General features: G+C 36.9%; 1 protein-coding gene across 1 annotated transcript in view; it reads right to left on the bottom strand.

Moving 5' to 3' along the window:
- Positions 1-4,872: 4,872 nt before the first annotated feature.
- The window catches only part of LOC107673100 (ephrin type-A receptor 2-like), a 25,253-nt gene continuing 17,769 nt past the window's right edge, over positions 4,873-12,356 (bottom strand). Inside the window, exons 12-17 of the mRNA XM_016466565.1 lie at positions 11,832-11,893; positions 11,461-11,670; positions 11,155-11,304; positions 10,866-11,059; positions 10,322-10,477; positions 4,873-6,941 (exon numbers count right to left, since the gene is read on the bottom strand). Of these exons, the coding sequence (XP_016322051.1) occupies positions 6,833-6,941; positions 10,322-10,477; positions 10,866-11,059; positions 11,155-11,304; positions 11,461-11,670; positions 11,832-11,893 (881 nt within the window). The 3' untranslated portion in view covers positions 4,873-6,832. The remainder of the gene's footprint in view (positions 6,942-10,321; positions 10,478-10,865; positions 11,060-11,154; positions 11,305-11,460; positions 11,671-11,831; positions 11,894-12,356) is intronic.

The raw sequence follows: 12,356 nt of genomic DNA, 5'->3' as shown, positions 1-12,356 counted from the left end.
AACATACTAAAAAACAAAACCAAGACTATATTAACAAATGTGGTGTTTAGCACACAGACACAGCTGTACAGCAATTATAAGACCACTTACCATCAACATGAATACCCCGCAATCAATTCCTCCTAGCTGAAGAGGGGCACCCTGTTAATTATAGACAATATACAATTAGACCATATACAATTAGATCATATACAATAAATACATTAACATTACGTCCGGTGATTGTTTTTTGTTTTGTTTAAGGCTTTATGTTTGTTTAAGTGCACTTGATGAATGCACTCATAACATGATTTCGGAGCTCATGTAAATGGTTATACACCGATTTACAGTAGGCACAGTGGTATTTTTGGCAGCACACTGTGCATCTCTGGATAGACAGCAGGGGATCCTGTCCTCGCAAAAGTATTGTCTGATGCATCTGTGCAGGTTAAACAAATACTGAAATTAAATAAAATAAACACTATGAGTAAATAAAAACACTACACGTGCTCAAATATAGCAAGGGGGATGGGAAAATGCTAGCACTTATTAGCTATCGATAGTTACGCGAAAAAACTAACGTTACCGATTAATGTTTCAGGGGGTCAAAACATAACAATAACATTAATAGTCATGTCGAGACCGCGATAAATGTAAGATTTAGATTTTATATACATCTCAAAGTTCAGTTTATCTTTAAAGTACAGTTTTTTTTACCGTGCGATACAGGTTGTACATCAGTTCGAACGGACTCTACCTGCGTGCACGGCGGTGCATCTGGACCTGTTTTTATACAGTCTATGATCTGGACCAATGATGTCTCAAGCCCCGCCCACTAGATCCAGCGAGGGGGAGCTAGAGGTCTAGCCCCTCCCATTTGGCTCTGCAGCGAGCACCCTCTCGCTGCTGTCACCACCGTCGAGCTAGGTGGGCGTGGCTTCACCAACCTGCTCCCGCTTCTTTGACCATTTTCGATTATCTGGGAGTGACGCGCGGTGACGCGCTGCCAAGATGGCGACGGCCGCCTCCGCCCACTTTTGAGCTTTAAAAACGCTCTTCGGAAATCTACGGGTGACGTCACGGACACTACGTCCATGTTTTTATACAGTCTATGGTTTCATTCCTGAATAAATCAGTGTTTTTGAATGAATCAGTTTACTGCCACCTACTGGTGTAACGATGTAACCTGCTAAAAAGACACAAACCCTGCGTCCCAATGTGCATACTATCCACCCTATCTGCCCTAAATAGTTTTGAAAATTACTAACATAGAATTTAGGATGGATAGTATGCACATTGGGATGCAGGCAAACTATGACATTTTGGAATGCTGCACGACCAATCAAATTCAAGGACCTAAAATGAATTGGTCTGTTTGGCCAATCAGAATCAAGTATTACAGAAAGCCACGTAATAATGTCTCTCTATAATAAGTAAATGAACACTTTGAGTAATATAGCCTAATAAATTAAACATTTATCAGAGCGTGAAGCGTAAACAAAAAATGCTGCTGAAAACAGTTTATATGACTGAGGAAACATTCCGTTTTACAACAGAATTATGTTGCTATTTTATATCTCTTGCTAAAAATCACTTTATATGACTAAGAGGTGACAAATAAAAACAATTCAGTTCACAACACAGAATTATGGCACTGTTTCATATTATCTTCTTCTCAGTTGTCTTTAAGTTGTCCTTTGTTTGAAGTCCCCTCTTGCAGCAGGCCAGCAGCATACATCTGTAACACCATATTCAAAGCTCAGCTAAAAAGGAAATTGCTTTAATCCAAAATTGGGTTGAAGCAATTTCCCCGACCCCTTCCTTAAGCAGAGCCAGATACGGGGACCACCTCAGCAGAGGCTCATGCAGGGGATGAATAGCAGACCTCAGTGTCCTCGGGGCATGTTAACTCTCATTCCATATGCTGCCTAATTGGTTTAATTACTGTAATTATCTGCTGGGGTTCACATTGTGCAGGCAGGAACGATTAATGGCTTCAAGAACATATGCAGACAGGAGCTGAAGAGAAGGAAACTGCTGAAGAATGCCAGCAGAAAGAGGGTCGATAAAGTTTGAAAGGACTGTCATGGCCACTCAGGGACAAGGCAAAACAGATCTAATTGAAAGAATACTACAGAGAACCGAAAAATAGAGCTTGTGTTGTCGAGTGAGTAATTATGTGACCTATAAACGTACAAAAACACAGAGAAACTTCACAGGAAGCAATCATGCTAGTTTTGAGCCGTTTGCAGCTGTCTTCTTTAAAGCGTATCAGGGGAAACAAAGGGAAAAAGTTCATATTTCATTGTTAAGCTGTCAAGGTCTGAAAGAACCGTATTTAAGGCTTACTGATAGATGAGTTACAGCATAATTAACCAAACTACACTTCCCTGCACATTGTAAAAATGCAGATAAGATAAGCTGTGTTAAAGATAAACATAGGACACTTTCATCACAAAGCAGCATTTGTTTAGGCACTGTAACAAATGTATACATGTCACAACTGCTAAACAGTTAAATCTATTTCCACAGAGTTGTCATCAAAAACCCTAACATTTTCAGGGTAGAAGAAAAGTTTTGCCAAATACATGCACTGGGTGTCCTATAATATAATACACATTCAAAGGTGTTTTTAATTGAGCTGAGAACAAACATTGTGGCCTTTGTATATAACTAGGTTTGAAAAAACTTGTCAAATTCTTCCCAGTCCACATATGTTTTTACACATGTTACACATGTGTTTACACTGTGTGCTGAAAAATGTCTACATAAAAGCAAGTTGTTGTCACAAAGTAATGAAGGCGTACATAACTTAAACCAGTGGTTCTCAATTGGTGGGTCACAACCCAAAAATTTGGCCACTTGTCCTTTCTATAGGGTCATAGTTTGTAGGGGAAAAAAAACTACTCAAATAATAAAACAACATTATTGTGAATAATTAAAACAGCAACATAAACAGGCTTCTCAACCAGTATTTTGGAAAAAATGTAACTGTTTTACTAGTAAAATTAAGAAGATAGATGGTTGAGTGACAAGTTTTATGCTGACTACAATGTGTTTTGTGCGGTAAATTATTGGCTGCGCACTGCAGAAAACATGAAACCATCTGGATTAAAAAGACATTTAAAAACCAAGAACTGTCATTTTTCCAGTTCAGCTTATGTAATGGTAATAATTTTGCACATTGTTGGGTTTATGCAGTCCAATGTTAATACATTGTAATGTTTGATTTGAGAGCACTTTGTTCACTTTTGTGTTTTAGTTCCCCACCAATGCAAAATATTTGCCCTTAAACAACTTCGAGGACCATTTGGTTGAGCGTTAGTTACCAAAAACACCAAATATGAAGAGAAAACAGAGTTGGTGAGTATGTGGTAGCAAAGCCTAAAAACGTGGAAAAGGCATGAAGACAAACAGGATGACTTGAAAAGAAGAAAGAGAGTGAGGATAAGTGAGGAGAGAGTGAGAAACAGAGAGAAAACTGAGGGACGAAGACCAATATAGCCCCAAATTGGAGGATGTGTTTTTTGGTCAGAAACCCATCCCTAAAATTAGCCAGGGATGTAAATTCCACAACGCTTCTGGCTTTGTGTGTTCAGATGAAAAAGAGGGCGATGGAAAAGACAAGAAATAAATATAAAAGGGAAAACTCATACTTGAACTGTATAATGATGATTTTTACAGTGGGAGTTCTTTAAAGAGTGGGGAGTTTTCAAAGCCACTGTAAAGAAAGAGGAAACCTAAAAATGAAAGCCACAGGCCTCACACAGGACATTTCGCCATTAAGGTTAAACCATGTGTACAGCGGTTCTCACCTATGCTATTGTAGCCTGTAATTTTAGTTTAACGCACATGGGGAAAATGTCCCTCCCATAATCCACATTCTGAGACATTTCTGCTCATAGATAGGAATGGTCCTGTTTACATGCTTATGTAAATGTATACTTTAATTGGCATATGCTGGTTAGCGCTTTCAAAATGTCTTCCCCTCACTTTCACATCAACCTGACTGATTTTCACTTTCTTTTCACTGGTTTTCTCTTTGTATTTTCTTTAAGGTCAAAATTAATTGCTATTCACAACCCATTTACTTTCACAATATGATGTAGACCTATTTCCAAGTGAAATAGGACATTCGTTGAGTTAAAAAAAAAAGTTGGGAGTGCCTTGTTTTGTTCATTAGCATCGATGTCAGCGTCACTGCGTTGTAAATGTGAGATGCAAAACTTTGCACTGCAGTGTGTACTGAATTCAATAGACAAAAACGCGTAGGCTACGGCAAAATAATGACAAGCAGTCTTTATAATTGAGTTGTGTCGCAGACAGTTCATTAACGAACAAATTACTCGTTTGAGTCATATGAGTTCTTGTTTTAGTGAATGAAAAACAGACAGCGCGAGTAGTGCAGCCTGTTCCCAAACTAATTTCCCTTATAAACCGGTTGTTTAAATGAATGGTTCAAAAGACGAGTTCACTGAACTGAATCCCTCGGCGCGGTTAATGAATTAACATCTGACTTGCTAAACTGCAAGTCATTACTTTCAGTATGTCTGTATATAAATCTAAGTTTTGTGTATAATTCAATAGCCATGGCTACTATTGGGGGGAAAGGAAACTGTGTGGCCTAAGTGACGTCAGTGGAACATGAATGGTTCAGAGGTGAAAGCAAGTTAAAACTTTTTTTACTGATTCACGGGAGACAAGCACACACTGTTAAAAAATGCATTGGTAATTTTCTGCCAGGATATTATTTATTAATTTACCAATATTTCTGTTAACCTAATGCGTGTAATGGAGTGCAAAAATCAAAACACAGGTGAAACACCTGTAAAAATAAATCAACAAGGAATATTCCTACATATTAATACAGTACAATGTGCCCTATATTAAAACATTTTTTTTACAGCATACACACTGAAGCACATGAGATGAGGCACATATTGTGTAAAACTAAAATACATAATTCCAGGACACACGTGCAAGGGCATTTGAACAAAAGATGACGAAGCTACCTAGACAATGACAGACATGCAGACATAATGCAGGTCAAAGAAACGGATACGGGACATTTTGTTTCCCTGCTCTACCTGTCTGACTTCCATGATGGCATTTCATTCTTTAGCCAGCTTCCCCAGTCCGATTATTTTCGTATATAAATATTTACATTCCAACCATGACATTTTCCACCTTATCAAAAGGGTGCATTAGTGGCATTGTTGCCTGCATCACTCAACAGCAGCTGATAAATTCAATACTCTGGGCGCCTCTCTTAATTTGGGTTCAGTGAGGCTGCGGTTATGGACAGGAGGGGCTAAATTGAGAACAAAGTAAATTGTCCTGCACGGGTTATAAGGTTCAATGGTTTCTGTCATAGTTTACAGATGGACTGCAAACCGGCAACTAATTAAATAGGGACTGCTTTGACCAATTAGATAATGCAGTCATGCATCCTTGAGCTGTATTGACTTGCTCACTACGGCAGTGCTTAATGCATTACAATGAAGCTGTAATCAGAAGCAGCAACTTCATTTCTATTCTATTATGCCTTTTTATTGTTTAAGAAACAAGTAAAGAAATTGATGTGACATTGAAGACACAAAGATTTTATTGTGACTGAAAGACAAACTTCCATTACAAATAAATCCCAATTCAGTGTCATTAAAACAATAAATAAAGTAAAAAATAAATAGACTATTAAATAAAATACAAAACAATTGGCCCAATCAAACTGTATTTTGTTTGGAAATATGTATGTTTGTACTGAGCGTTTCAAATTTCAATGTTTAGAAAAAGGTCAGAACCAAGATGGGTGATCAAAAATGACAAATTCCCCTTTCCAAAGAAGTCCTGCAGTTTGCCAGTATCAACGTCCCACTTTAAAAAAAGACATGAAACACAGTATCAACTGCAAACAAACACTAAATATGTCATTTCTAAGTATGGAAGAACCCATCTGCATTCAACATCTAGAAATATCATTTCGCTCACTCTTTGTTCCCTTCGATCCTTAATGTCATCGCTGCCGTAACCTTTCATAACGATAAGGGATGAGACAGCTGTTGAGATTTCTGATTTAAGTGCTATTTCATGGCGGTGCCTCCTCTCTTCTTGTTTGCAGAGAAAACACAGGATTTAAGGAACGCCTCGCTGCTCCGTTTCATCTAAACCAGAAACTTTAAACTTGATGGTCCAAAGCATATAGCGCTGAGAGTGCAATTGTAAAGAAATGTCATCGTGCGAGACATCAAATCATGGCCAACTCGAGCATGATAGAAACCAGAGATCATTACAATCACCTTGATCTCAGCAGAACATGGTTAAGTCTTACGTTAAACCCATAACCGCCAGCTTTGAGTCCACGTTTCTGGTACAGAAAGACCTGTGGGTCTGGTTTTCTCTCGTATTGCTGAAAAGTACAGAGCAATACAGTGCCAACAGCATTGGAGGAGCAACATAAGATCTGAGCGTAGAGTGAGTGCTAACTAGTATTGATCGCTCTCCGGCGAAAATTATTAAGCATGCATATGAAACTAAACAAAAAATTTAAAAAACGATACCAAAGAATTGACTATATCTTCTCTAAAAAATAAACGTATGCGTATCGTAAAATATATATCTAATATACATGGTTTGATGCATACATCAATAGCTTTTTGATTGTTTTACACTTCCTCCATTTTTGATAAGTACACCACATGCTACTCGTCTCCACAGCGGTGAGAGTCCATCTCGCTGCACTGGAGGGTTATGGCCAGGTCAAGGGCTGTCCCTGCAGTCCAATCCCGAGGCAGCTGAGAGTTTATTCAGTCCACGGCCAAAGGGTTCAGTCCCTTCGGTGCATTTTAAAGACAGTTCACACTGCAAACACACTCAGGGTGCTCGTCTGGTCCTTAAGCCCCAAGATGCTGTAGGCAATCCTCTTCAGATGGCCCGGCAGACGGACGCCAATGTTACGAATATCCCTGGGAAACAGAAAAGAAAGAGTGTGTGAGAACTGGAGGGCAGGGTGATTAAGGTTTTGACATTTTTATTTAGTTTATATTTTTATTTATCATTCTGTCTTCTCAGTTTAATTTGTATTAGTTCTTACAGTTTTTGTTTCATTTTAGCCAAAGTTAATACACAAAATTGTATAATACAGCATGTACCCAAAACTAAAATGAATTTATGTCCATTTTCATTTTATTTTATTTTAGCTTGGGAGTCATTAATATGTATTTTAGTTTATTTTCAGTTTTGCCAAGTTTTTAATTATTTTTTTACCTTTATTTACCAGGAAAAGCACATTGAGATTAAAAATCTCGTTTACAAGAGCATCCTGGCCAAGATTGTCAGTTTATTTATTTACAAAATTTGTATTCTTTAGTTTCTCTTTTAATTTAGTCTTAGTTTTGATTTAGTTTTAGCAACGTTTTATAATATCCCATGCAAATGCTTTTTGAAGTTTTATAATATACCATTTAAAACTAAAACAACAATGAAGTTATGCCCATTTTCGTTTTATTTGAGTATTTGTTCAGGTTCAGTTTTGCCGAGTTATGTTTATGTTTAATTTTTGTTTTATTTTCAGTTTGTCTTTGCAGTTTAATTGTTTGTTAGGTTTTTTTTTTTTTTGAGGGGAGTGGAGTTTTTGTCAATTTTGGTTTGTCAGTTTTAGCCAAAGTTAATACACTCAATTTTATAATACAGCATGTATCTAAAACTAAAACATGGCATAAATTAATTTTAGATTATTTTGGTTTTGGACTCATGAAATGTATTTTAGTTTAGTTTCAGTCTTGCCAATATGTTTTATTTATTATTATTTCAGTTTATTGATTTATTTAGAAAATGTTTATTCTTTAGTTTCTGTTTAGTTTTCATAACTTATCACAGGTTTTTTTGTAGTCTTCATTTTTATTTTAGTTTTAGCAAAGTCATCATGCAAATCAAAGTTTTTTACTACAATGTAACTAATTTTCCATTTTCACTTCATTTTAATTAGTGTCTTTGGAGTCAAAAAATATATATTTAAAAAAATATATTTTTGGTTAGTTCCCCAGTTTTTATTTTTATTTGCTTTTAATAAATATATATATTTTTTTTTATTACATTTTATATCAAAGATATTTATTTCTTAGCCTTTGCTTTAGTTTTCATCAAAGATAATAACACGGTTGGAGGTTGCTTGAAAATTATACATAATCTTGTCTTTCAAAAAGTCATTTTGAGGAGGCGTTTGAAAGATAGCATGTTATCAGAGTCCAAATTACATTTTTAATTAGCGCCTTGATGATTTAACAAGGATTCCCTTCACCCGCCATGAATCAGAGCTGGCCGGCACAGGCAGCGGAGGACTTGTAAATAGTTTCTGGTTTTAAAGAGTGCTACCAGATGACACCAGATGGAACAGTCGGCCATAAAATAAAAGACAAACACATCAAAGACATTTCTGGTCCTCCACACAAAGTTCAGCGAGCTTCTAGGCTAAAAACACCCACGGGAGCAGAGCCAGAGGTCTTGGAGCTACGCTGTTACTACACTCCCAACCTCTTCATCAGTCAAACTGCCTCCTCTGTGAGGTCCAGCACTGTCGTCTTTACCTCCACATGTACACCAGCTCTCTCCTTCACCATCGCTACACTCTTTCATCTCATGTCCTGACTTTTAAGTCCAATCGTGTTGATGTGAGGGGGAGCAGCCGCATAGCCTCATGGCCCCAGCAGGCAGAAACGGTGGTTCCTGGCTACAGTGAAAGCACAGGCCTTGACTAGCGCTGTTGGGAATGGGAGGGATGAGAGAGTCTGCCGAAACAGTGGGAGGAAGGAAGGGATGGCAGAAGAGGAGAGGGGGAACAGCATGCCACAATTCACGCTGCCACAGTGTTTTCTGTTCAAACTTGAATCACCGAATAGCATTTTAAGGTGTTTGCTGAGATGCTGCTGAAAGGTTTTTACGTTTTTAAGTAAATTGTTACTGCTTGACTCGATTAAAAGTCTTAAGAAGGTTAAATCGTTATTACAATTTATGTGGGTGTCCGCGCTCGCCAGATACAGTAAATCAAAAATGGTCTGCGGTTGTGCGAGATTATCCTTGCAACCAAAGCATACATTTAAGCCACATTCAATTACCAGATCCCTAAAACAAAAACATGGAAAATATTTATATGTTCTAGGAATTATTAAAAGTTAAAAGATACCATCTTATTTAAATACGATCTTGTCCTGACCAATCAGCCTCAGTGTAGGCTGTAGGCCACAGGAAAGGAAGCTCTCCAAACACCCTGAAGTCCTTCCCAAATTCCCAGAACTCTCAAATTGTGTTCATCTGGGGCCTTTTTATTCAAAGGACTATTTACATAATGTCAGAATACTCATTTTGTATTATGTAAGAGGGAAAATTGAAGGAAGTTTACAAAATAGGATACTGTATGTCCAAACAGTGCCATTTTTAATGTGAAATTACAATTCTATAAAAGAGAAATTACTTTTTTTAAAAAGTGAGAATAGTGTAATGTATGTAAATAAGCTAAATAATTTTTTGAACAGTGGTAATAATAATAGCAATATTAATAATAATAATACATGCAAATATAAACTAAATTACATATTTGAATAGTGAGATCATAATAATAATAATAATAATTATTATTATTATTATTAATAAAAACATTACATGTTAACTATTTTGTTTTAATAATAATTTTCATTATTATTATTATTATTGTTTTTGTTCTTGTTATAATAATTTGTTCATAATTCATTACATTTATATAGCGCTTTTCTGGGTACTCAAAGCGCTTTACATGAAAGGGGGGAATCTCCTCATCCACCACCAGTTATAATATGTTATTGTTATTAAATAATAAGAAGAATAACAATAATAATAATAAAGATACACAATTTATATGTATTTTATTTTATTTATTTTCACTATAATAACTATTCTTTGAACTGTCATTTATCTGTACATGATGGAGACATTTCGTCAAAACAGCTCATTTATTTATAAATTAAATTATTAAGATGTTTAACAAAAAATAAGGACATTTGCAGTCTTTGTATGGCAGAAACACCATTTATGGGCAAACAGTCATGGTAACAGAACAAGTAAAAAACTTTTTATGACTCCAGTCTCTATATATTTAGAGACTAAATTTGAGTCTACAGTTTTAATCTACTGAAAACCCCAGTCATATCCGTTTATCTGGACACCAGGATATGACACAGCAAGTAAAGCAGAAATCAGTTCTGCAGAAATGGACTTTGGACAGTTGGCGTGATCTCATCTGATTGCTCACAGCCATTCTTCCCTTGTATAGCGTGCTAAAGGTCCAGAATGAGGGGAAATTTGTGTTACTCACTCGCTCTTCATCTGCAGCACCTGCTCCATGCTGACGATTCCGGCTATGCTGAAGTTTTCACTGTACTGGTTCATCTTGATGGACTCCAGCCACTCGGCCACAGACCTGAAGGGAGAGCCATCTGAGCCACTGGTGCTGGGAAGCCGAATGGAAACTCTGACAAAGACAGAACACAAATACATTCAACAAACCACACAGTGAGACCTTTTTTTGCCTTTCCCTTATTGTAATTATTGGGTGGGAAAGAGACACACTGCGAGAGGAAAACCTGTCTGTTCGGTTCGAGAATCTGATTAAGATACGAAACTGTCAGATTTCTCCCTCTTGCACGCCTACAATGTGATAAACATCTGAAGATGCCAAACCATTTAGCAGCACCACTGGTACGTGGTTGCATGTCTTATCTTTACCAAGGAATGACTTTGTTTGAACTGCGCAAAATTGTGTAATAGACGGTACATGCCTCAACTTCTCTCTGCCGTTCACGCCTTGTGAAGCTTTGTACGAGCCTTTTAAGAATTCAAAGTATGTGTTGAGCGCTTACCGAGGGTCAAAATCTGCAATGGCCTTCAGAGAATCTGGGCTCTTGAGGAGTTTGTCTAGTATGCTGACAATGTCGCCAAAGCGGGGCCGTTTGGAGCGATCTTGCAGCCAGCACTGTAACATCAGCTGATAGACCGCAGAGGGGCAGTCCATTGGAGCAGGAAGGCGGAAAGCCTCATTAATGGCCTTCATTACCTAGAGAGACAAAAGTAGTCAGATAAGACGGAAGATCCTTTGAGACAAACAGCAGAGTTATTGTTCATAGCCGACGTGGTGTGGCCAGTCCGTACCTCATGGTTACTCATGTCCCAATAGGGCCTCTCTCCAAAGGCCATGACCTCCCACATGACAATGCCAAAACTCCACACATCACTTGCTGACGTGAATTTCCTATAAGCTATGGCCTCCGGAGCAGTCCAACGAATCGGAATTTTACCTCCCTGTTGGGGAAAAAAAAACATATAAACAAGTGTCGGCAATCCCTTGTAATTTCCGAAAATCCTGAAATAATAACCAGGTTGTAGTGATGGTAAAATAAAGACATCTGGAGTTAAGAGCAGCTTGTAGCCACACATTTATTTGCTATGTGAACTTACGCTTGTGGTGTAGGTTCCTTCAGGGTCGTCCTCCAAAACACGTGACAAACCAAAGTCAGACACCTTGCACTCCAGGTTGCTGTTGACCAAGATGTTTCTGGCAGCCAGATCCCTGTGTACATAGCTCATGTCTAAGAGATATTTCATTCCGGCCGCAATGCCACGGAGCATACCAACCAACTGGAAGGATGACATGTCGCCATCATGGTCCTGTGAAGAAGTGAGAGTTTTATTTCTAGTTGTTCTTGTGAAAGGAAAACCACACAAGGGAATTCTTGAGTAAATTATTTGCTATGTTAAATCACTTTGAAGGTATGTCAGTATCATCTGTCATAATTGTTCTGCCTCAGTGATGAATTTGACAAACGTACCTTCAGGTATTTATCAAGAGCTCCATTTTCCATGTACTCAGTCACAATCATGGCATGCTTGACTGAAAACAAACAGACAAAGACACAAAGCGGCTTTACAAAACAAAGAGTAAAAACAAATATAAGCTCTCAGTAAATATTTTCAGAGGATAAAACTCAAGTAACAACAAAAACGTTTATTGATATTTATTTAATGCAACACTTTTACAGTACAATAAATTACTTTTTTTGTAACGCTATACACATACACACACATATATAGCATGTTTTTATTTAAAGAAACATATTTACAACTACAAATAATTTATTACTATAAATTTTCTATAATTATTTGCATATTTATACTATAAAATTTGAAAATAATAAAAGGTGTATAAAAAATAAAAAGTTTATAAAAAATAATGAAAAATATAATTAAAAAGTGTATATATATATATATATGCACTTTTTATATATACTTATATATTAATATTTTATTCCTTCATTTCTTGAATTAAAAAATATGTACCATGTTTTTATTCAAAT

Source organism: Sinocyclocheilus anshuiensis, unplaced genomic scaffold (assembly GCF_001515605.1).
Source record: "Sinocyclocheilus anshuiensis isolate Anshui unplaced genomic scaffold, SAMN03320099.WGS_v1.1 scaffold364, whole genome shotgun sequence".
NCBI classification, from domain to species: domain Eukaryota; kingdom Metazoa; phylum Chordata; class Actinopteri; order Cypriniformes; family Cyprinidae; genus Sinocyclocheilus; species Sinocyclocheilus anshuiensis.
Note: the sequence above shows the minus strand (reverse complement) of the source record. Positions and strands in the feature narration are given on the sequence as shown.